Source organism: Lampris incognitus, chromosome 11 (assembly GCF_029633865.1).
Source record: "Lampris incognitus isolate fLamInc1 chromosome 11, fLamInc1.hap2, whole genome shotgun sequence".
Lineage (NCBI taxonomy): Eukaryota > Metazoa > Chordata > Actinopteri > Lampriformes > Lampridae > Lampris > Lampris incognitus.
Window position 1 is genome coordinate 2310913 of NC_079221.1, and position 26566 is coordinate 2337478.

The 26566-nt window shown below is 41.4% G+C and overlaps 1 protein-coding gene across 2 annotated transcripts in view; it reads right to left on the reverse strand.

The window, feature by feature from the left end:
* prpf40a (PRP40 pre-mRNA processing factor 40 homolog A) overlaps positions 1 to 25926 on the reverse strand; it is a 33704-nt gene extending 7778 nt beyond the window's left edge. Inside the window, exons 1-17 of one of the 2 annotated variants that reach the window (XM_056289025.1) lie at positions 25907 to 25926; positions 24959 to 25039; positions 24699 to 24842; positions 22497 to 22580; positions 15770 to 15788; positions 14268 to 14287; positions 14076 to 14117; positions 13769 to 13876; positions 13453 to 13573; positions 13111 to 13135; positions 12610 to 12825; positions 9276 to 9381; positions 7709 to 7773; positions 7445 to 7609; positions 5990 to 6098; positions 5565 to 5715; positions 5091 to 5224 (exon numbers count right to left, since the gene is read on the reverse strand). In XM_056289025.1, the coding sequence (XP_056145000.1) occupies positions 5091 to 5224; positions 5565 to 5715; positions 5990 to 6098; positions 7445 to 7609; positions 7709 to 7773; positions 9276 to 9381; positions 12610 to 12825; positions 13111 to 13135; positions 13453 to 13573; positions 13769 to 13876; positions 14076 to 14117; positions 14268 to 14287; positions 15770 to 15788; positions 22497 to 22580; positions 24699 to 24842; positions 24959 to 25039; positions 25907 to 25921 (1605 nt within the window). In that variant the 5' untranslated portion in view covers positions 25922 to 25926. Of the gene's footprint in view, positions 1 to 5090; positions 5225 to 5564; positions 5716 to 5989; positions 6099 to 7444; positions 7610 to 7708; positions 7774 to 9275; positions 9382 to 12609; positions 12826 to 13110; positions 13136 to 13452; positions 13574 to 13768; positions 13880 to 14075; positions 14118 to 14267; positions 14288 to 15769; positions 15789 to 22496; positions 22581 to 24698; positions 24843 to 24958; positions 25040 to 25906 lie in introns of both variants that reach the window. The other variant, XM_056289024.1, reaches the window with a different exon arrangement.
* Between the last annotated feature and the right edge of the window lie 640 nt (positions 25927 to 26566).

Genomic DNA, 26566 nt, shown 5'->3' on the forward strand with positions numbered 1-26566 from the left:
TGTGACAGATGTCATCAATTTCCTGCAAACCACATTCATATGTTCTGGCCGTGTCCATCCCTATACAATTACTGGTTGGAGATTTTTAATTTGCTGTCAGAAATAACTGAGACGCAGCACTATTTGGGATCATTCCAATACCATCAAAGACATGCATGTTAGGGTTAATACTCCTGTTTGTGTGCCTGAGCAAGGCAATAGCAAAAAGAACTGCAGCTGGTCCCCGGGCGCTGCACTGCGGCTGCCCGCTGTTCCTGCACCATAGGAGGGGTTAAATGCAGAGGTTGAACTTCGTTGTACGCTCGCTTACAATGACAAATAAAGTGTCTGTCTGTCAGAAATAATGGGGACGCAGATAAAACCTAACGCTATCACAGCGCTAGTTGGGATCATTCTAACACCGTTACCATTCTCCACATTCCAGCACCATTACCATTCTCTACATTCTAACATCATTACCATTCTCTACATTCTAACACCATTACCATTCTCTACATTCTAACACCATTACCATTCTCTACATTCTAACACCATTACCAATCTCTACATTCTAACACCGTTACCATTCTCTACATTCTAACATCATTACCATTCTCTACATTCTAACACCGTTACCATTCTCTACATTCTAACACCATTACCATTCTCTACATTCTAACACCATTACCAATCTCTACATTCTAACACCATTACCATTCTCTACATTCTAACATCATTACCATTCTCTACATTCTAACACCATTACCAATCTCTACATTCTAACACCGTTACCATTCTCCACATTCTAACACCAGTACCATTCTCTACATTCTAACACCATTACCATTCTCTACATTCTAACACCATTACCATTCTCTACATTCTAACACCAGTACCATTCTCTACATTCTAACATCATTATTACCATTCTCCACATTCTAACACCATTACCATTCTCTACATTCTAACACCATTACCGTTCTCCACATTCTAACACCATTACCATTCTCTACCGTCTAACATCATTACCATTCTCCACATTCTAACACCATTACCATTCTCTACATTCTAACACCATTACCATTCTCCACATTCTAACACCATTACCATTCTCTACCTTCTAACACCATTATTACCATTCTCCACATTCTAACACCATTACCGTTCTCCACATTCTAACACCATTACCGTTCTCCACATTCTAACACCATTACCGTTCTCTACATTCTAACACCAGTACCATTCTCCACATTCTAACACCATTACCATTCTCTATATTCTAACACCATTACCATTCTCTACATTCTAACACCATTACCATTCTCTACAGTCTAACACCGTTACCATTCTCCACATTCCAGCACCGTTACCATTCTCTACATTCTAACATCATTACCATTCTCTACATTCTAACACCATTACCATTCTCTACATTCTAACACCATTACCGTTCTCTACATTCTAACACCAGTACCGTTCTCCACATTCTAACACCATTACCGTTCTCTACATTCTAACACCATTACCGTTCTCCACATTCTAACACCATTACCATTCTCTACATTCTAACACCATTACCATTCTCCACATTCTAACACCATTACCATTCTCCACATTCTAACACCATTACCATTCTCCACATTCTAACACCATTACCATTCTCTACACCATTACCATTCTCCACATTCTAACACCATTACCATTCTCCATATTCTAACACCATTACCATTCTCTACATTCTAACACCATTACCGTTCTCCACATTCTAACACCATTACCGTTCTCCACATTCTAACATCATTACCGTTCTCTACATTCTAACACCATTACCATTCTCCATATTCTAACACCATTACCATTCTCCACATTCTAACACCATTACCATTTTCTACATTCTAACACCGTTACCAATCTCTACATTCTAACACCGTTACCATTCTCCACATTCTAACACCAGTACCATTCTCTACATTCTAACACCATTACCATTCTCTACATTCTAACACCATTACCATTCTCCACATTCTAACACCATTACCATTCTCTACATTCTAACACCAGTACCATTCTCTACATTCTAACACCATTACCATTCTCTACATTCTAACACCATTACCATTCTCCACATTCTAACACCATTACCATTCTCCACATTCTAACACCATTACCATTCTCCACATTCAAACACCATTACCATTCTCTACACCATTACCATTCTCCACATTCTAACACCATTACCATTCTCCATATTCTAACACCATTACCATTCTCCACATTCTAACACCATTACCGTTCTCTACATTCTAACACCATTACCGTTCTCCACATTCTAACACCATTACCGTTCTCTACATTCTAACACCATTACCATTCTCCACATTCTAACATCATTACCATTCTCCACATTCTAACATCATTACCATTCTCTACATTCTACCAGCACCATTCTCTACATTCTAACACCATTACCATTCTCGACATTCTAACACCATTACCATTCTCTACATTCTAACACCATTACCATTCTCTACATTCTAACACCATTACCATTCTCCACATTCTAACATCATCACCATTCTCCACATTCTAACACCATTACCATTCTCTACACCATTACCATTCTCCACATTCTAACATCATTACCATTCTCTACATTCAAACACCATTACCATTCTCCATATTCTAACACCATTACCATTCTCCACATTCTAACACCATTACCATTTTCTACATTCTAACACCGTTACCATTCTCTACATTCTAACACCATTACCATTCTCTACATTCTAACACCATTACCGTTCTCCACATTATAACACCATTACCATTCTCTACATTCTAACACCATTACCATTCTCCACATTCTAACACCATTACCATTCTCTACATTCTAACACCAGTACCATTCTCTACATTCTAACACCATTACCATTCTCTACATTCTAACACCATTACCATTCTCTACATTCTAACACCATTACCATTCTCTACATTCTAACACCATTACCATTCTCCACATTTTAACATCATTACCATTCTCTACATTCTAACACCATTACCATTCTCTACACCATTACCATTCTCCACATTCTAACACCATTACCATTCACCACATTCTAACACCATTACCATTCTCCACATTCTAACACCATTACCATTCTCTACATTCTAACACCATTACTGTTCTCCACATTCTAACACCATTACCGTTCTCCACATTCTAACACCATTACCATTCTCTACATTCTAACACCATTACCATTCAGCACATTCTAACACCATTACCATTCTCCACATTCCAGCACATTACCATTCTCTACATACAAGGCAGATCTCACAGCCTTTGTCCCCTTACTGGCTAGACATCTGATGTTGATAAAATGGAACTCACCAGCACCCCCTTCCAATACATTATGGATCAAAGATATTTTCAATCATGTACGACTATAAAAAAAATAATCTGATGTATAATGAATGCTCAAATTTGGAAAAATATGGGACCCTTTCTTCACGTATGCAGAAAAACTTACCTACCCAGTTATTCCTGAATGAAGACCATCTCAGCAATACTTTCAGCCTGTAGGGTAATGATGCTATACCATATGTAATGTTTGAGATAAGTACAATGTATTGTACCTGTGGGACAATGTATTGCCTGCACTTACACTTGTGAAAACTGACTAAGTTTTGTTATTATAAATGTGTTATTTAGATAGTGCTGGGTGGTATAACAGTAATATAGTAACCTTGGGTAATTTAAAATGACGACGGTATTCAATTCAGTACAGACATAAAATTCCTGCATCACATCCATTTAATAAACTACAAGATAACGGTTCATCCATTCACAATTTATAACGATCCCCACCTGCCTATTTGGTCAGAAAATTACAAATGTTTCACTTTCTGTGTAAATTTCGGGTTGGGTCCTCACAGTCAACTATAACAGGAGTTTAACAAATTAAATAGCCAACAAAAGGGACAGTATGATGGACACGTGTACCAGCAACACATATGGTCAGAGAAATGGCTTCAATCCACACAGTGAACACATCATTATTTAGCACTAGAACGACCAGGAATTCACGCCTACCTAAAACCACCATGGGTGGTCAAAATGACCACTGGTTTTTAAACTCTAAATTCTGTCAAGATAAATACCTAGTTGAGATATTAATGCATTACATATGTTAGTATGTCTGTTAAGAAACTAACTGACACCAAAATTAACATTTTAACGACTTCAATACTATTTTCCAGACAATTTAAAATGGACGCTGTCCAATACCTGTAAATACTGCAACGCCTTGGTGATAGTCATGGTGCGTCTGAAATGGCGTCTGTAACCCGACATGTTGGCAATAATCAAAAATCAAGTTTTGACTATTTCTCTGCACTGGAGAACACTAGTGTGTTTCTAGGACAGAGCAACGAACTTCACCAAGGAAATGACACGACCAACACACGTCATAAATACTGACATGATGCACACGATCACGCACAAATTACGAGCTGTCTTTTTGATGGCTCATGGTCGCTTTAGGTAGATCTTATCATAACTTTTTGTTTTGCAATTGATCTAAAACTCATTTTAATGCAAATATATGCAATTTTAGGAGCATTCACGGGGCGGCAGGTCTGTATCTTTTTTTCCCCCCGTAAAGTTATTAAATTTTCAAAATCCAAAACCGTCAAAATGACAGCCTTGGTCGTTCTAGTGTTAAAGCCATGATCCAACACTTGATCCACTCAGCAAGCTGCCTAGGAGGAAAGTCTTTTCCAAAACTGCCTCTTCAGACTTGTAGAACCAATTTCTACAGGATGTACATGTAGATTAGTGAACAAACAACTGTCAACAACACAAGACTGCTGCAACTACTTTTGCAAATTTGAATGGAAGTGTAGCCTAGACAGCTCCCTCCAGTCCCCTCCGATGACTTTTTTTTTTAAACTTTTATTTATCTTTTTAAAAATGGTAATACTGTATATCCTGGCAATTTCAGGGGACTATTTGATGGTATGAAAAGAGAGACCACCCAATCCTTATTTAAGATATTACTGACTCTGTGCGTTATGTAAAGAGAGATTGATGTGGTACAGATGCCACTCACCTGAAAGGACTCGCGGTTCTTACGCTGTCGTCTCCTCTCCCTGAGGAGAGTCTTCTGCTTCTCATCCTCCTCTTCCTTCTCCAGTGCCCGGATGTGCTCCTCAAAACAGATTAGTGCATCTTCTTTGTCCATATCTGTGGGAAGCACGTATGCCAGGTGAACATCAACAGGGAAAACTTGCAAAGTGCAGCTTTTTTAACAAGAAATTCACTTCTGCTATCTCTGTCTCCATCTGTCTGTCAGACTCATACCTGTGTTTTCTTCATTATGCATCACACGCCAATGGCTCAGTTCATGCATGTGTGTGTGTAAAATATAACAGAAATAAGCACATATCTGGAATGTGTGTATTTGTATATAACATAATGTGTAAATATAAATGACAGCTTGGAAATGAAAGTTATTAAAACAAGTAACAGATGGCGAAAGAAGATGTGTGTGTGTGTGTGTGTGTGTGTCAGCTTTCATACTTACTCTGTAGCTCTTCATCCTCTGCAAAGGTGGGGTTGTCTAGCAGGTACTGCTGGGCCTCAGACCAGGTGGTACGGTAAGTAACATTGGCCATGTTGTCTAGAATGTTCTTCAGAGCCTCCCAGTTCCTTTTCCTCAGCTGCTTAGCTTGCTCCTACACCACCGCATTGTGAGTGGCATTGTGAGAATATTTGCCGTATTAATTGAACCATTACTTGCAGAGCTCACATTCCTAAAAGCTTCTTAGCATTTCTAGTATTTGCAAATGAGAACTGAGAACAATGGGACAAAATCCTAACAATGGAAATTCCAACAATAGAAATTCTAAGAGGCAGGCGGCTAGGGAAAATACTTTCTAGTAAATGTTCAGAATCACAATGTGGGTAGGACTAGTAGGAGTGTTGCTAACAGTGCAAGCAGGCCCTAACCTTCTCTTTCTTGGCCAGGTAGAACAAGACATCTTCATAGATCTCCAGTCTGTCTCTCTCTGGCACACAACTCCACACCTCCAGCTCACCAAACATCTGTTCCGCTTTCCTGATTTTGCAAAAGTGTGTCACACGCGCGCACACGCACGCACACACACACACACGCACTCTTTCAGCATACTTCACAATGACACCTTTATCCACATGAGGGCAGCATTTCATAGGCCAAACTCCCCTGTGCATCAACATTTTCAAAGTTAAGAATTCAGATCATCAGAGGCATTGCCCTGTGCGCTTAATATGAGACACAGACTTCAAAACACAGTAAACTTTCTTAGTTTAGGACTCATGTAACTGTTGAAGACATCTCACTTTTCTGACCTATATATCACATGGTGCAAAGCCAGCGGGAAAAGCTGTAGTTGGCTGGGGTAAGCAAAGATGCTACACTTCAAGAGGATGTGTACCCATATACGAGAGCGAGAAAGAGAGGGGGGGGTTGAGAGAGAGTGAGAGAGCCAGACAGCCCTGCTGTCACTCTCCAGCTACCCGTTGTGCGCTTCCCCTGAATATAGCTCTGGTCACCACAACAACCCCAGTGCCAGCCGCACTCTGAAACAGGCCAGTTGTCAAGGTCACCAGTCGATCCTGCATCCCCTCTGGCCGTGTCGTTGACTTTCACACCCAAAACATCACACCCGAAACACTCTGCCAGCAAGCACTGGTCATCTACACGTCACATATGGTAGTTGCGTTTTTTTTTTTTTTTTTTTATGTAGCCCTTCTCATTTTCTCTGTATACCTTCTGCCTTTTCTGTGACTGCTCCACAGTAAAAAAACAAAACCAGCCAAACCATTCATTCAGTGGTGTTTGTGCTTCACTCAAGAGGGAAGAAAATGTGATGGTCACAGAAATGTGAACAAAAAAGAAACAAGTGACAGAAAGGAAATTAAAAACGACCAAATGTTAAGACTTGGATTCTAACTTTTGACCTGTCAAAAGTACATGGTATGTGCCTCAGATTACTTGGCGACAGGGACAAACATGTATCAAAAATGTGCTCATTCACTGGGTTTCCAATACTTTATGGTTGACTTCCACAACCACAAATCACACTGAGGTCATGGAAGTCAACCAAAGAGTACTGCAAACCCAGTGAGTGAGCACATTTTTGACAACAAAAATGTGCTCACTCACTGGGTTTCTCACTGGGTTTCCTACACACTGGTTGACTTCCACAACCACAGTGATTTGAGTGTCAGTATATTCTAAAAGGGGTTATAAAACTAGTGTTGTGATGCATCATGACTTTTAACTCGCGCCACATATGACCTTTCATTGATTTCATCGGCATCATCATATCGACTGTTCAGGGTACCACAGATCAATGGTAGAGGGAAAAAAACAAAAACATGGCATCAGCATGTTTGGTGTAAGATGGTTATAGCACTTACTTGTATCTAGTGGTAGACGTCATCTTCTCGTGGTTCTCCAAGAACCTCTGGAAGGTCTCCTTGGACTCCTTGTACTTAATTCTAGCCTCCTCCTTCTCCTCTTTCTCTGTCTGGACTTTGTAGGCATTGAATGCCTGCTTTTTTTCACTCAGTTTAGGAAGGGCACTTCATTGACAAAGAAAAGCAAGATCTGTGGTTAAGAGATGGATAGCCTTTGCCTATGGTGGTAAAGAAAGGCTGACTGATCTAGAGGGAGAAGAGCACCTGTAGCGAGGGTCGTTGATAATCATTTTCATGGCTTGCTCCCAAGAGGCATTTGATGATACACCCTGAAATCCGAAGAGCACAACACCCAATTAAATGATGAAACATCTGTCTTATACTTCATAGCATGAATGTATGCAGCTGAATTCAGTATACTGCACTTCCATATGTTCTAAATCTCAGACAGACACAAACATCACAAGAGGCCAGTTAAATGTTTGTTGAAAGCACATGGACTTGTTTGTTCAGGGAGAGACACGAGACAAAAGGTGGAAGCATGTGAGCTGGGTCAGGTGGATGTTGGGCTGCTTTGGTCAATGCATTATCTTAATTACTAATAGATGCTGGGTTAAGAGGTGTGAGGTGCCAATAATTCAAATAAATGTCATCAAAGACTTATGTAATTGCCCTTTCTGTCAGTCGCCTCTCCCAGAGAGCAAATCTTTCATCCATTATGAACCGATTCCGCTGCATGCATCTGCCTCGTCAGTTGTCACAGTTATTCTAACTCACTGAAGCATGCCACTCTCTCTCACTGTCTTAATCCACGCCAGCCCTGTGCCTTTGATCCAATAATGCTAATCATAAAGACAGAGCCATTAAGATCTTGTAGGGAAACAGCAAGCAATCTCAGAGGAGAGCTTTGCGCACCAAATTAAAAAGAACCTAAATATAGCAACATTGGTGGCGGGTGGCGGTGGGCCACCTTGCTACCAAACACACAATGCATCCACAGCAACAGGAGGTGAGGCTTAATAATCATGCTAAGACCTCCCAGGGGCTCACGAGGAGGGACGGGGGATTAGATACAGATCAGAACACACAGCCTGCACCGTTAGGCAGACATCGCCAAACATGAGCCGACAAGAGTTTGATTTTAAATGGCCTTTGAGAAACATAAAAATAACAAAAAACAAAAACAGAATACACAAGTTGTTACTATAATCCTGAATGCCTGAATCAGTGTTGTAAATAGAAAAAAAAAAAAGCTCACTCTAATTTCAGCAGTCAGAGTGCACCCAGAGACACGAGTTCTTTCTTTGAGCTGCTCTACTGACCATGCATGAGGCAGACTTTGCAGACTTTTCAAAGTTTAATGGGTCTTAGCAGCAGTCCTAACTGATCTGACCCAAGAAATAGGCAAAGAACATTGCCCAGAAAAATTACTTTGGGTACTGACATCATACTGAAAATGGTGGCGCCCAGGGAGCTGAAAAATTCTGACTGAAAAGTGGAATTTGTAAGACACGACTGGTTAATAGAACCATCACAAGTGTCTGCGTCAAATATTTTACAGACTCATTTACTAAGCAAATGAGACTGTACAGGGGAGTTCCAGACTATGTGGTAGCGGTGACTTACATTTTGACAACAACAACACACTGATACCATGTCATCAATGCCAGTCTAATGCAGTGATTGAACTAATTTTTCAACTCCTAAATGCCAGTTAACAGAAACTGACACTGTTTGGCCTACAGAGACACAGCAGCCTCTCCACTCTCCCAGTGTTTGACCTACTTTACTTGACTGGTAATCCCATCTGACATGATGGCTGGAGCCTCACCTTCTCCTTCAGCAGCTCTTTGAAGGCCTGCTTGGCCTCCTCTTTAGTGTTCCACTTGTAGGTCTTTTTCTGAAGTTCAGGGCGCTCTTCCTTAGCAACCTCAACACTGAAACAGAAACAAAAAACAAATAAACAAAATGGATCACATTTAAAAAGTTTAGCCACATTTTGGCATTTTAGAAATGAAGAAAACTCCCCATCCACAGCACATCATGAGCGCAACAGTAAACTGCAGCTACAATCCTGAACACCGGCATTTTGTTTAATTTACTGTTTAGTCCCTTAAAAACATATCACTTGTGTGTGTGTGTGTGTGTGTGTGTGTGTGTGTGTGTGTGTGTGTGTGTGTGTGTGTGTGTGTGTGTGTGTGTGTGTGTGTGTGTGTGTGTGTTCCCCACTGCCAAACAAAAAATAAAAATGGTTTAATCTAAGTTTTGGCTGGTGATGTTTTAGTGAAGAGCTCCTATGTGCTTTGTCTGCTTGTTAGCCAAAACAACTGACAGCTAACCTGCCTGTTTGGCTGCTGAGGCTTTTTGCAGATTAATTTTTCCTGGGAAAGTTTTACTCATCAGTAAAAATTCAAATCAGCAACCTTTTAAGCATGACTTAATTGTTAGCAAGTCTCTTAATCCACCAGTGATAGAAAGCATCAACAAGGATCACCGACAGGACTGGCAACCATAAGAATGGGCTACAAGGCCCTGACAGTAAGTAAGAACGGGCTACAGAGCCCTGACATTAAGGGATTTAATAAGAGATGGTGCTGTCAAAGTGCAACAAAAGGGAGGTAAATAAATATTAAGGACATTAGGAGAAAAGGTAAGGCAGCTAGCATGCTGCTTGTTTATTTAATGTTACAGTACGACATTAATAGAAACTAAAGTTTGACATTTACAGCAACTGTGATAGGCCATCACCCACTAAGGCATGTCATTTTGTCTGAAGTTAAGCAAACCACGTCTTAGTTTAATTCCAGTATTTTGGGGCATAGTATGGAACTGGTTGGATTCATTTGTGGTTTGATTAAAGCTTTAAGGGCAAGATGACGTTGAGAGGGTTAATGGCAAGTATCATGAGTCATAGGCCTTAATCAAGTCGATTTGAAAGTAAAGTCAGTTTTATTTGTATAGCCCAATATCACAAATTACAAATTTGCCTCAGCGGGCTTTACAACAACACAACAACCTGTCCTTAGACCCTCGGATCAGATAAGGAACAACTCCCTAAAACAAAACGTTCTTTAACTGGGAGGAAACATGGGAAGAAACCTCAGGGAGAGCAAGAGAGGAGGGATCTCTCTCCCAAAATGGACAGACATGCAATGGATGTTGTGTTTACACAATTTACACAACATTGAAAGAGGATAACAGACTTATAAGACATATGAATAGAATGATGAGGAGGATGTCACACAGTGTCACATGTCACCACCACCAGTGGTAGGATTGATTATTAGATGATTGTGATTCACACATTTAGGAGGAGAGCTGGGACGCAATACAGCAGGGTAGAGAAACGGTTTCAGTGTTACAGACCAAGCTGTTAGTCTGAATCTATACCTTGAGAAATTCCCTGACTAAACACATTAACTATACTAGTTGACCCCACGTCCGCACTATGTTTAAACCTAGCAGGCTGTCTAATCACCTTCAACCTGCTGAATGATAAGTCCCTTGTGTCACACTAAACATAAAAAGCTATCTATATTGCTAGCTAAACGAGCAGCGCTGTCCCCAGTAGGGTGAATGCCATCCGCTTTTAGCAGGTAAGGGCGGCCCCAGAAAGGCGGCCAGTTACCAACAAAGTTGAATCTCTGCTCATTAAAATAACAAGCCAGCCAGCGGTTCATTGAGGTGAGCCTACTGTGCATCTCATCATTACCCCACACAGGTAAGGGACCAGAGACAATTAATCGATGCCGACACATCTTTTCTGGCAAACTCAAGCATCCTGACTAGGCTGGCTTTTGTGATCTCTGATTGCTTCATCCTAGCATTATTGGTGCCCACATGAATAACAGTGTTGCTGAAACTAGTGGTGCTGTGTGACTGGGTTCCCCGACGCTCCCTCCATGATGCCAGCACCCTAAGATTATCCTCTATGTCGGAAACTCTGGCCCCGGGTAAACAGTGAACCAAGGCTGGCAAAGCTAATCTGATATTGCGGGTAATGGAGTTTCCTATCACTAGCATACGTTGCTTTACTCTGTCGATAGGAGTGTGAGAGACATGCTGGCCAGTAGGACTACCAACAGGGCTGGTGAGTGGTGAGAACCGGTTAGCAGTCAGGTGAGGTGACTGCAGACCAGGCAACATGACCGGTGGCTTGCTCTTGCGAGCCTTCCCACGCCGGTAAACAGAGACAAACTCTGCCGCATCTGCCGACGAGGCAGAGCTAGTGCTAACAATAGCAGGTCTGCTGTCAGGCCCGGGACTAAGGCTATCTGGAGGGCCCGTCACATCTAACGTAATCCTAGCCGAAAGAAGCTGCTCTAACTCACGGACACGTCTCTCTAGTAGAGACAACCTGTCTGTAACTACGGAGCAGTCACCACAAACCATCGTTTTAACCAGGCTGCTTTGACTGTAAATGCAATAGCGCTAACTGCTAAGCTAGGATAAGCTCGAAGCTAGTAACAAACTAGGAACAAAAAGCTGCCTACTAAACACAAGAGTTGCTTGAGAAAGAAAATTAGAGAATCTAGCGATAAGTGACCTAAGTACAGAAAATAGCAAAGTCAGTAGGCCAAATGAGGTTAGCGCAGAATATAGAGAACAGATAGTAAGAGAATAAATAGCAGTTATTGGTCTGATGAAGCCGAATCTCACGAAAGCAGACACGGGAAGCAGAAACGGCTGCCAGTGATGGGCAGTGAGGAGGACTGAAGATTATGTAAACCATGATGTGGTATAGCCTGGAGCTTTGGTATACCATATCCACTTATTCTAGGCAATCAGCAGGACTAGCTTTGTGTTCTGAACCCAATATTGGTGACTATAGTGAAATTCAACTATTACTTTTTAATAACTGACAAATATAGGGAAGGGTACCACTTTATTCAAGCACACTCCTTGAAGTCTTCATATGAAGCCAAACCTACTTCTGCATGGCTTTCACGGTTTCTTTTTCTTTTTTTTAATAAATGTTGGTCTTTTTGCTTGAGAAGTGGTTAACTGCCATTTGTTTTTTCTAATACTTGGCCTTCTTAGGAACCTCGTGTCCTTCTCCAGCCTTCATGGTTGTACTAAAATGCCCCGCTTGCCCCCAGGGTCCTGCCTTGTCATTTCCAGGACAGAGGCAGCACACCTGTCTTTGTGTCCAACAGCAGTATTACCTGACTGGGACTTCAACAGGGGCTATGCTCTCTGATGCCATCGCAGGTACATCTATAGGGTTGACCTCAGCTGTGGGATGCGCAGCTGCCTGGGACAGGTGTTCCTCTGAGACCACTGTTGGCACCTCTGCCTCCATTGCGTTTGTCATGGCCACAACGGGCTCCACTTGCAGAACAGGGACCGAGGTAGTACCAGGAGCTGCAGCCTCCACCGTCCTGCAATCAGATTGGTTATGAGTGACGGATCTGGTCATGCAACATGACCGCCGTGTCAGTTAGAATAACAGTACAATGTGGCTCCATTGAATTGAAAAGGGGGTCAGGTCTTATGTGTCAGTGGAGGTATGAATATGCAGAACAAAACAGGTCTTTGATTGGGGAAGGGGAGATGATTGTCTTTCATCTAAATCAAAGATGCATGGTTTGTTCATAATAATTTTAAACATCCGTCTGAATCAATGCAGTGTATAAGGTAACCAAAGGTAAACAGGAAGCTCTTACCCATTCTCCTCTGCTTTGATCATAGCTGAAAGAGAGAAAAGAGGTTTTGCTTTTATAGTACTTGTTTTCATTTCAAAGCACATTACACATGAGAGAAAAGCACAGACACAAAAGCCCTGAAGCCGCCACAGTGCGTTACTGCATCAGTGTAATGATGGCCCAACCCCACTGCCATTTTAACTAATGCACAGCATTATCAGTCACACAGGCCAACGGTCAGTCAGTCATCATAGTTTCTAAAAGCTCACATGTGGACTGTAACATCCCCTCATACTACAGCAACTCAATGCTACATTATGGTTATGCTTTCAACTGTCTTGCCATCAATAAGAGGTTCTTTACCTTCCAGATCCTCCAGTTCTTTGGGTTTGGTCCATCTGGATTCCTTAGTCTGAGAGTTGTAATAGTACGGCTTCCCTGTGTCTGACTTGTACTCCTTCCAAGGGCATTTAGACAGCATTTGCTGAAACGGAAAATCCAAGTGTTGGTGTTTAGAGATTTCCAGATCCCAGTGGATACAACACCAAGTATATACGTACACTGTTTACAGCTAACCAGCTGGATGTGTGTGTGTGTGTGTGTGTGTGTGTGTATACATGTGAGTTAGTGTTACTAAACTTAATTCATGAATACATAATGGTGTAATGAATGTTTGTACTTCTGCAGGAGACTTGAGATCATCCGGTTTCTCCCAGGTGGACTGCTTGGTCTCCGTGTTGTAATAGTAGGTCTTTCCATCCATTGATTTGTGCTCCGTCCACACAGACTTCTGAAGAGCACGAAAGAAAACATCAGTTGTGCTATTGGCTATAGATTTTTAAAGTGTTAAAAACAAAAACAAAAAAACAAACAAAAACAAATAGCCAACATGTCTTTATCTCAAGAGGGTTTACCCATCCTTAGGTATTTATGTCACCATTTCCTGGCTCTCAGGCCCTTTTCTCCTTTCACATTTAAGTACTAACCTTCTTTGGCTGATCTTCCTGCGGAGATCCATTTGTAGTGCTCTGCAGGACCAAACAACAGATAACAGGGCTGACTGACCGTTATAGAAAAGACAATATGCAGAGTACCTTCTAATGACACAGAGTTATAAACATTACTCCAACAGCTTACGTCAAGTACATTTGTTCAAAAGACAATGAAGCCAGACTTACAGTTGTCCCGGGTGCAGCAGCTGTGTAGGCAACAACATCAATCAGATTAGGTCACATAAATTTAAACAAATATGTGTGTGTATGTATGTATGTATGTATGTATGTATGTATGTATGTATGTATGTATGTATGTATGTATGTATGTATATGTGTGTGTGTGTGTGTGTGTGTGTGGCAATACTGAATCGATATACGGACACCAAGTATCAATATTTTATTATTTCCATCCATCCATCCATTATCTGAACCGCTTATCTTGCTCTCATGTCACGGGGATGCTGGAGCCTATCCCAGCAGTCATTGGGCAGCAGGCAGGGAGACACCCTGGACAGGCCGCCAGGCCATTACACAGGGCCGACATACACACACCCCCACACACATTTACACCTAGGGACAATTTAGTACGGTGAGTCACCTGACCTACATGTCTTTGGACTGTGGGAGGAAACCGGAGCTCCCGGAGGAAACCCACACAGACACGGGGAGAACATGCAAACTCCACACAGAAGATGACCCGGGACGACCCCCAAGGCTGGACTACCCCGGGGCTCGAAACCAGGACCTTCTTGCTGTGAGGCGACCGCGCCAACCACTGCGCCACCATGCTGCCCTATTTTATTATTTATTCATTTTATTTTATTTCAATTTAACAGTAATTTACTTTCAAATTCCTGTAAAGGTGCTGCAGAACTTTTTGGTACAAGTTGCATTGTTCAAAATACCTGTAATAGTACAGTAGTCCACACATCTTTGCATTCAGTTAAATTGTAGACTGTAATAGAAACAGTTCAGTTTTTCAGGTGCATGCAAAGTCTATTACAGGTTTTTATGACAATGTTGGTCAGTCTGTCTGCTTGACAATCCGATTTTGCTGCAATAACAATGACTGAAGTGAGATGAACAGACTGAAAACTTTATTTCATTGAGTAAAACAGATGTTGACAAAATTTTCCTTTGGGGACATAATTTGCAGTTGAAAAAAGGTAATAAATCGCTATATATTGCAATACTTACATCACAAAATGTTTAAAACTGCAATACTATCGTATCGTGACTTAAGCTTCATGATAATATTGTATTGTGGGGCCTCTGGTGATTCCCACCCCTAATTATATATCTACACAAACACACACACACATAATCCAGTGAGTCAAGTAAATTCTTTATGAGACAGTACAAGCCTGTTTTATGCCATAAGCAATCATCAGCTGTCAATAATCTCAAAGAATTTACTTGACTCACTGGATTATTTTGCTCCTTATTTGTTGAGCACTTTCCCTACCGTTGAGTGCTTCTTTTAACAAAGTTATATATATATATATATATATATATATATATATATATATATATATATATATATAAAAAAGAGAGAGACAGAGAGAGAGAGAGAGAGAGAGAGAGAGAGAGAGAGAGAGAGAGAGAGAGAGAGAGAGAGAGAGAGAGAGAGAGAGAGAGAGAAAGCGAACAGAATATGATGTGACAATAAATGATTTAAAGCCTACCTGTGGAGTCCACACCAGGCTGTAGAAAGGACAGAAAGGATAATTTTATTATCAAATTTTCCATTAGTAAACAAAGGAAACATCTGCATTAGCTCCTCACTATAATGGCAATGTAGGTCAAAATAAAAACCCTTTCTAGAGTTTCAGCACAGGATTTGAGAAGAATTCCGTCTCTAGTACAATAATTTCGCACCCTCTCTTTCAGCATGTGAAAACCTACTTTTGTTGACAAGTGGCAATCATCTCCCCTCTAGCATCTGCCAGACATCAAGAGAGTTAATATATAATAAATGGAACTTCTATATAATTTCTATTTATAAACTGCAACAATTTTTTTTTACAAATTATTCAATAACCCTTTTAGGGTTTGTGTTGAATAGCATGGTTGTGGTGCATTTTTTGAGATACAATCATTCTTTTAGAGGCAAGGACAAATTCCCACCATCATCACAGCTGTGAGCGGCCACCAACGAGATAGAGCAGGGTTCCCCAGTTACTTTTCCCCAAGGGCCAAATCGTGTCATGCATACCAAGCCAAGGGCCAAAACATCCGGGGGGGGGGGGGTGTTCCATCGCACCAGCAAAAGTTGTTTTATGTGCAGATGTTGTTGCTGCTATTACGATTATTATTATTATTATTATGATCATCATCATCTTCAGTAGTAGTAGTAATAGTAATAAATTTAGGCTGGGATTCTTAAAGCCCGTGTTGAGGGTCACACAAGAAAAAAATGCACTCTTGAAACAAAATAAGTTCAAAACCAACTTATTGGCAAAAATAAATCGATGTTCATTTACCAATCAGTGAGAGGAGTGAGAGCGACGGGATGAAGCAATCCTTCTGATGTCAGGCATGTGTTCTGTTATGGCAAGCCTAAGACACTGGCCAAGATGTGCATTAGAGTCTGTTTCTTTCCTGGTTCTTGATAGAGTTCATTGAAGAAAACGATGACTCACATATGTACATGAAGGAGAAAACTGTGAGTAGCAGCATTGCAACAGCTCATGTTTTTGAATCGAGCTTGGGGAACCGCATTGATCAAAAGTCAGTCACCCCAGTGTCCTTGTGTTGTGCTTTGAGCCAATCAGACGTTCCCATCTCCAAGACCTCCATCTGAAGAGGTGCCTTGACGGTGAAGGTACCAGTGTTTGGTTTCCCCAGTGCACTGGCCGTCAGCCAAAACGGAGAACGGCTGTCTCAGGAAGAGGAGGATGTCACCTGACAGTTTAGGGGAGCATTCAAATCGTTCCTTGAAGTTTTCTGTCAGGCTTGTTACAAAATCCTTCATCGCTGGATCCTCTCGCATTTCGTTCTTTTTCGCAGTGCTCCTGCAGATGTGGAAAGTGCAACTTTCTCCCATGAATGACTCTCTCCAAAAGGTTAAGTTTTGACCAGAAAGCTTCAACCACCTCGTATATGTCTGCAACAGTGTGGTCCTTGCTTTGTAATTGCAGATTAAGGTGATTTGGATGAGACACGATGTCACACAAAAAAAATAACACATGACATCACCTGATTGTCACTTAAAACTGCTGATATTCTTGGGCTTTTTGGCTGCCATAAAAAGGACACAAGCTCATTGCGCAGGTTGCACACCCTCTCCAACACACAGCTTTTGCTCAGCCAGCAAACATCATTATGCAGCAAAAGATCCTTGTGTTCCATGACATTTCCTCCAGCAATGCTCTGAAAAGGCGATGTTGCAGACTAGAACTCTCACGAACGAAATCTACTAGTCTCATCACAGTATCCATCACCTCTTTCATTTCCCCACACAGCTTAGTGCACAACACTGATTTGTGAATAATGCAATGACATGCTAAATGCGCTGGGTTAACAGCGGCAAGCCTGCTTACCAAGCCCCTGTTTTGTCCCACCATTGACAGAGCTTCATCGGTGACAACGGGCACAATTTTGCTCACATCCAAGCCATTCCCAAAGAACTGTTAATTCACTAAAGATGATTTCCCAGTTGTGCCCCCAGACAGGGGAAGCAAACAAAGTAGCTCTCCCTAAATGTCTTCCCATCAAAATATCTTGCGAACACAGATGGCTGTTCCATATCGGTTCGGTCACAGGACAAGTCTACGGCTAGTGATATGGCTTCTGCTTTCTTCAAATCAGTGAGTAGATTGGAAAAACACTCCTTTGCTAAAAGGAGACAACAGTTTTCTTGACTTAAAACTTTGCCAACCATATCAGTTGCATACGTTTTAATCAACTCAGCATCAGCGAATGGCTTCTTAGCTTTAGCAAGGTTTCAGGGAAACATGCAATGATGCAGCTGTTGCACTCTCATGCCGATATTGACTTACGGATAGTAGAAATGGAGTGCTTGTATGATGTTATCATATTTTGCTATTTTTTGTTTGCGGTGATCTGATTTTGTAGGGTAGTTGGCATTAACACTGGCAGCATGCATAGTGTTGAAGTGCCGCTTGAGATTATCTTCTTTGCAGACATCTACGGTCTGCATGCATATCAAGCATGTCAGTTTGGCATTGGCATGGTCCGGTAAAAGAAAACAAATCTGATCAACCCAGTCAGATTTGAACTGACAGTTTTCCTGGTCGACTTTGCGCTTTTTCATGCAGGCCATGTTCTTAGTTTAAGACAGTTATTGATTATCTGTGCCAATGCATTACTACTCCACTGTCATTGGCAACCAACAAAATCACCCCAGGATGCTGTTCTCCACCATCAACTGACTACTTTACCCCCTTGATGTCCCCCACCCTTCAGGTGCCCCTGACCTCTCCTCCAAGTTCCTGGACTTCTTCCAGGCCAAAGTGGATTCTATCCACTAGCAGCTTCTGGTACTTGCCCCTTCCCCCCGCATGCACCTCAGTTGCAGGATGTTGCTCCCTCCCCGCTACATGCCTACCTAAGTACAGCCTCTCCTCTTTCTCCCCTGTGGATGCTCCTCAAGTTGCTAAGTTGGTCACCATGGCCAAGGCTTCCAACTCTTCTCTCTACCCCATGCCCACCGTCCTGGTCAAGGCATGTTTAACTACCTTGTGCCCCATAATTGCAGACATTATCAACTCCTCTCTGGAATCTGGGATGGTACCCTCCAGCTTCAATATGGCTAGTCACCCATATCCTCAAAAAGCCAGGCCTAGACCCAGATGACCTCACTAACTACCAGCCAATCTCCAACCTTCCATTTCTCAGTAAAATCCTGGAAAGAGCAGTTGCTGTCCAACTCCATCAGCACATGTCCAACCATGATCTCTATGAAACCCTCCAATCTGGCTTCAGAGCACACCACAGCATGGAGACTCCCCTCATCAAAATCACCAATGACATCCTCATTGCTGCTGATTTTGGCCACATCAGTATTCTCATCCTCCTGGACCTCTCTGCAGCCATCGACACCAATTCCCTCACCATTCTCCTCAAATGCTTATCTGAATACCTAGGCTTCACTGGTGTAGCTCTCTCCTGGTTCCAGTCATATCTCGCCAAAAGGAAAAAGTTTGTCACCATCAGAGACTCCGGTTCCACCTTAGCCCCAGTCAACCAAGGCATGTCACAAGGCTCCGTGCTTTGACCCCTCCTCTTTACCATCTACATGCTCTCTCTTGGTCAGATCATCCGCCACCACGGTTTAAGTTTCGATTGCTATGCTGATGACACACAGCTTTATTTCAGCACTAGACCATCCTCTCAGCTCCCCCCACAATCCCTTGTCAACATCCTCCACCAAATAAAAATCTGGATGTCATCAAATGTACTCACGCTAAATAGCAATAAAACTGAGCTCATGGTTGTGGCTCCCAAGGCGCTGCTCTGGAAGTTTGCAGATCTTCTCCTCGACGTGGATGGCTGCTCCATCTGCCCATCCCCAGAAGTCCGCAACCTTGGTGTCATTCTGGACTCCATCCTCTCATTCCAGTCACACATCAAATCAGTCACCAAATCTTCTTTCTTTCAGCTCAAAAACATCTCCAGACTCTGGCCACTACTCTCAGACTGTGGCAGAGACACTCATCCATGCCTTCATCACCTCCCATCTGGATTATTGCAATGGAGTCCTGTCTGGGGTACCTTGCAAAGCCCTAGACAGGCTTCAGTATGTGCAGAATTCAGCTGCCAGGGTGCTCACCAACATCAAGCCCTGGCAACACATCACTCCCAGCCATGTACACCTTCACTGGCTCCCGGTCAAATCCCATATTTCCTATAAAATCCTCTTCCTCATCTATAAATCCCTCCATGTCCATACCCCCCAGTACCTATCAGAAACTCCTCAACCCCTATAATCCGTCCCGGAATCTGCGGTCCACAGACACAGGCTTGCTTTCCATCCCCCACACCAGCCTGCGGAGTTTTGGGGATAGAGCCTTTAGTGAGACAGCCCCCACCCTTTGGAACTCTATTCCACCACAGATATGCAAAGCTGCTTCTTTGGACAATTTTAAAATACTACTGAAAACCCACCTTTTAACTAAGGCCTATGGTCTGTAGTCTTTTGATATTTTTTTGTTCTTATCTAGTGTAAAGCGTCCTTGGGTTCCTTGAAAGGCGCTTGTTGTTGTTGTCATTGTTACTTAGCTGGTGAGTGGCTCTGTCTAGTCAAGGACCGTAGAGGGCACAGACTACATCTTATGCCTATGTGTGCTCTATGGCATAGGTTGGGTGTACAGTGTGGAATGAGGTCAAAACGTAGAGCTGCACATACTTTATTTCACATGTTGCGCACTTTATTTCACATGTTACGACAGGTGCGTTAGTGCCAATGGGTTGGCACGGGTCTGGCCCGCGGGCCGCTAATTGGGGTTCAGGATAAAGTGACCATCCCCATCCCAATAAAGAGAAATTTTACTGATAGTTTTGTGTATGTGCAATCAGTACTGATGAGTAATACAGTCAACTGACGCAACAAAGTCTTCACTGCGTACGATACTGGCGGAGAAATCGGCATTCTTCTGCTCACAGTCTTTCCACTGTGCCTACACATACCAGAATGCATTGCACACAAGCGTCTGTATTGCCATCCTTAAAATCCTCTATGTTCATGTTGTAGGACGTCATTTTAACCATCAGAAATGGAGCTTAGCTGAGAGAACGAGGATGTGTTTTTTGAACAGTGTGTTTAGAGTAGATTGGCGTATTAGAAAACCTGCTTGGCTGTATTTAGTATTTCCAGCCTCCAAATGAAGTCAGGGTATGTCAACTTGGTGGCTTGAAAAAAAAAACTGGGTTTCATTGCTTCTCCAGAGCTGCAGAAACAATTGGGAACAACTGCATGTGTTTTTCATGTGCTAGCCCTCTCGCAGACAGACAGAGCTAAGGTTGAAAGTCAGTGAAGCTCCCCTTTAAGCATTCATTTGTGACATCAGTGGTGTCTTCAAAGATCAAAATGGCCTTTTCTACATATTGTGAATGAGGAGCCATTGATTAGCCATATGCCAAGCGAAGGCCCCAGATGATCACTCAACATCATCATGTCATCAGTGATGGACCTGTTCCAAAACTGCATTACTATTACAAAGACAACATCTAAGAAAAGTTTTTGGAAAAGTGTTAAAGTATAGGCCATTCATTACAAAGAAATAACTGCATAACTCACAAGTAAAATAGCTGTAATTGAACTATGATCAATGGTACTTACTGAGCAATATATGAGTAAAATATGGGCTTTTCTACTTCTAGTTTGCTTCCTTGTCATTATAATGTGCTGTTAAATATAATCTACATCGAACACTGTATGGGATAAATTCACAAATCACTTTGTACCAAACTTAAGTATTTTGGATCCTTTGTGTCAGAGGGATAAATAGTAATTATCCGTTAAAAATCAATATCTTTACTATGCTCATTTTACTCAGGACTTGCAATATTCACCTTATATTCAAGTTTAACAATTAATTATTATTTATCCATTTGACACAAAGGATACAAAATACTTGTGTATGGTACGATGTGATTTGTGAATTTATCCCATACAGTGTTTGATGCAGATTATATTTAACGTCACATTAGAATAATCAGGAAGCAAACTAAAGCCCAGATTTTACTCATATATTACTCGGTAATTACCAATCATCATACTTCAATTACATCTCTTTTACTCATATCGCTTGGTTATTTTTGTGTAAAGAATGGCCCATAATTTGAAGCATTACCAATTTTTTTTCTTTGTTTACAATATTGGTGTGTGCTATATTTTACCATACACTTATTATGGTATTGTGGCGGACACTAGGGGCTATGCCTCTCCCCCAGCAGAGCTGTGAGCTGGGGGCGTGGTTTACGTTCCCGGGCTCTGTGGTGCAAGGTTGTTCCTGTTTCAGTTTGGTTTTGGAGCTGAGGAATAAAGTTCAAACTCGCCTTCGTCTCCTGTGTTTTTCCTCATCCTGCCACAGTATAATCATAGCTATAATTCCCCCCAAATTTGAAAATATAAAAATGCACATTGCATTACTTTTTATTTATGCACTTTTGCTTAATGTAAAGCACATGGAATTGCATTTTAAGTGTGAAATAAGTGCTGTATAAATAAAGTTCATTTTGATTTTATAAGCTCTTGAATTACCCCATATAAGAGTGATACACCTTTTTTTCCCCTCAGTGTAACGTTAACTTTCAAAATCTCCAACTTTTTTGAGCCAACAGCACATATTTTCCAAAACTAATACAGCCAAGCGATGCCATTTAACAGACTTCTAACTTTTTTATAGTGTGAAATAGAGCAGTGAAAGAAAATGTGAGGCGAATTACCGGTCCTGCTGGCTGTATCGCTGCAGTTGGCATGCGAGGGGGCATCATCATCCCTGGCATCATAGGTGGCATCATGCCTGGCATCTAAGAAAAGAAGGATCATGAAATATTCATTCGACCCACTAATTTCCATCCCACTTGGTGCAGGCAGCAGTATTAATACACATTGTGAGAGGGGGTGTTAGTGCCTATGTAGAGGGGCTATGTGTGACTCATGGGGAGAAGGTGAGATTGAGTCCGCTGAGTTTTTTTGACAGTGTGAAACCATAGCTTGTGCCCTGTGAAGTGGGCCCTTGCCACCTTTTTTCAGACCTGTGATGCTGACAGCTGGATCAAACAACTTGCACATCACACTTTTTTATATGCACAATGGGATCCCATGTGCTGGCTAAAATTAGCAGTTCTTTTCAAATTCTGCTAATGAAATAGAATCAATTACTCTTCACAAGTCAGTCACCCAATAAATGGCACATCTCTAACTGAATGATTGGTATGCGACAGTTTGTTCTTGTAGCACTAATGGTTTCTAGAAAAACAAAATACAACGTCCATACCAATCCCAACATGCAGTTATACATGACATCAGATGGACACTTTTTTTCCAAAATTTCCCCACATGGCCTTTTTGTGGAGATGGGAAGAGCAAAACAAGGGAGATGTAACATAATCAAACCCATCTTTTGATGGTCCAGATGGCTTGTCCCACTTCAACATGCTCACCATTTTATAGATATGTCACCACGCTAGGTATCTGGTGATCAGGACATCTGGGCATTTACAGAAGCACTATTTTACTTCAGTCACACTGCAGTGAAGTTTTGACTTACATTAACATTGGGGTGTATTGTGGACAAGAAAATCAAGAGGCATAATTACTGACCTTCCATAGGTCTCAAATGACAAAACAGCTCAAAGACATAACACATAACAAGATGATTTATCCTCTAAGTGGCCCATTTGACCTTAAAATCACCATATTAGGCTCTTTTGTAGATAAGGAACTGATCATAAGTAGCAAGTAGTTTGCTGTGTTTTACAGACTATGGCTAAAGTTATAGGGGGTGAGTGGCAAGCCTCGAGGGGACTTTTGAACTTCTACATGCCATATCCTGAAATAATGAGTATGTGTTCACAAGCCATCTCTAGCTTTGAACCAATCTCCCTGCACAAATTCTTATGATTTTTTTGCCATTGAAATATATATTATGTAAATCATGACAATATTAATTCCCACTTTCATTCAAAGGCTTAGTAGCAACACAGTCATCATCATCATCAATTCTGGGTTCACCCTTTGTCACAGGACCCTGTCTCTTACTCTGCCTCTCCCTTATAATTAACAAGCTACTCTGTCTGTCTGCAACTCTGTTAAAGGAAAGTCTTGGTATGGCTTTGGTTAACCACTAAATGATTATTGTCACATACATGCGGGTTGTGAAAAATATGCTGAAAATGCACATCTTAAAATTTGTTACCTCCTTCCTTCTTCCCCTTTCCTAATTCTTTTGCTCAAGAATTTTGTGATATTCTTCACATCTGAAAATGCATTGTAACTCTAGGCTAGCCATTAAGCTAACTAGCTGAACGAGTTCACTATATTCATTTCATAATTTGAGCAGAGTCACAAATATGCATGTGATGCACACTGCACACACAAGCATACGCACCATGACCCACACAAACGCACACACAACTTTCCTTGATAATGAATGAGAAAACATTAATAAGTTTATCTTGCAGATTTTTCATTACAATAAAACCCACAATAAAAGGAAAGCACAATAATCCTCCTACTACTATTCATGGTAATAATAATAATTAAAATTATAAAATAAAAATAACACTAATATACTAAAATACGTTGTAAGTAATTTAACTGTTGTTTGTATACATTAATATGGTATGTACTGTATGTTCGCTCAGCATTCCCATCTCCCTCAATAGTCCAAGCTCAAGTAAGAGTTGCTGCTCAACCCATTCTGCCAATCACACGATAGCTTCACAGCTTCATCAGCTCACACGAAAACAATTATTCATTCGGTAACAACGAGAAGGTGTGTGAAGAGAGCTGTCAGAATCTCGCAGGTGCAGCAAGGGCGAAGAAATACAGTACAGGTAGACTGTGATAATACTACGCTAAACGGAAACTCCCATTTTATAATCCACCATTGCATAGATTTATGAGAATACTAAAAAGCTCACCTGTCCCATTGGAGGCCCACCCATTGGTGGCATCATACCTGGGGGCATTATACCAGGTGGCATAGGCGTCATGTTGGGAGGTCTCTGTCCCATAGGGGGCATTCCCATTGGAGGGAAATGAGGTGGCATTCCTGGTGGTCCCATCTAGGCAAGAGTGTGCAAGGATTTTTTTTTAAATAAGTGTAAGCAGATTTGCACTCTTAATGGAGTGATGACAAAAAACAAGCCAACAAGGTGGGAATGACTTAAGTGCAACTTACAAAGGGTGGAGGCATCCCTGAGGGTGGAACACCTGGATAAGGTGGTGCTTGGCTCGGGCCATTATTAGCCTCCGATGAAGACTGTAACATATAAGAGAAGATTTGAGGACAGTTTATCCTTTGTATTTTCTGTATGCCTTTAGATTTTACCTTTGATAATTTTTACTATAGCCATGTATTTTCCTTTTTGCTAACATTTTGTTTTATTCCCCCCCTTTTTTTCCTCAAATTACAGCTTTACTGCGGTTGGCTGCTTCACGTTTATTTGTTGTATACGTTAATACATTTGAAATGAACAGTTCTGAGCAACTTGCTAAACGAGTAACACTAACTCTTGAGGACGATAAACTAAAGCATATTTACAGTCGTATCGGCAAATGTTACCACTTGACAATTTGATTGTTTTATATAAGATCCCTCATCTGTTCGTCGAGAAGAGTAAGATGCCAAGAGTGCCAGCTAAAGACTCGATGAATGACTCATTTAAAATCGCTACCAGATAAACCAGGTCTAAATCCTAGAAACAAACACTAATGTAGGGCAGCACTTCCTTTGAGCTTTGCATCGTTAAACTCAAAACATCTTCCGATGCCCGGACTTGTAGTTTATTATTACCATTCCATTTTCAACTCGTGAAAGCTTCACACAGCTGGCTATTAGTACCTGGAAGATAATATAAACTTTAAGATAACCAAGCTTTAAGAGTTTCGATTCCAGGAAATAGTCCAGCCCCAACAATGTGTCTGTGCCGCTATTTTAGCCGAATGCTATCACTACCGGCGAACGTGTGTTTATCTAAAATAAAATAACATTGGCAGGCCTAACAGGAAAACGCAAGAAACCATCAGAGCATTTAGCAGATATTTCTGATCAAAATCGTGGTTTAAATCAGACAGTTTTTGATACTAAGCAGTGAAACAGCTAGAAATCTAGAAATTCTGCACTCACCATGTTGACTAGCATCAAAGGATCAGCCACCAGGCAACAAGACGCAACGTGATTGGCTAGTTTTCATTTGAACGTAGAAAGGTCAACTGGGAAGTTTGTGTAGCTTCATTCTGCGTACACTTTGTGCAAAATGCGCTAAGACGAGAGGAATAGTTGTATTAGGCAACACATTAGTTGGCATTTAGGTAAAAACGCAGAATTGCACTGATATAATACGTATGATAGGCGTATATGACAATAACAAGACAAATCAAATAAAAAGTTTGCAGAACTACCATTTGGCTTTTTTTATTTACTTGAAGACAGGAGTGGACGACTGACTGGTTTTATTTTTGCAAGGCCATTTCATCACTGAACATACACATCACCTTATGCACAAGCTACGCGTTGCCCCTTTGGGGATACCCCTCCTGTTTGCAGTAGTTTCCTGCAGGATGCCAAGCAGGACCGAGTATCACGTTTGCAAGTCGTTGCTCAAAATATTCACTGATTTCACGAGTGCGACATTTGCCGTGTTAATACATGCTATAAACGGTGGTAGTTTGCAGAAATAAAGTCAGTAACACACAAGCTAGTGTTGAGTCAAAGCAAAACTACCTCGGTACATTGGGGGGGATTTTGAGAACAGGCAGTGGGTTTCCAGCCAGCGGGCACTGCTGT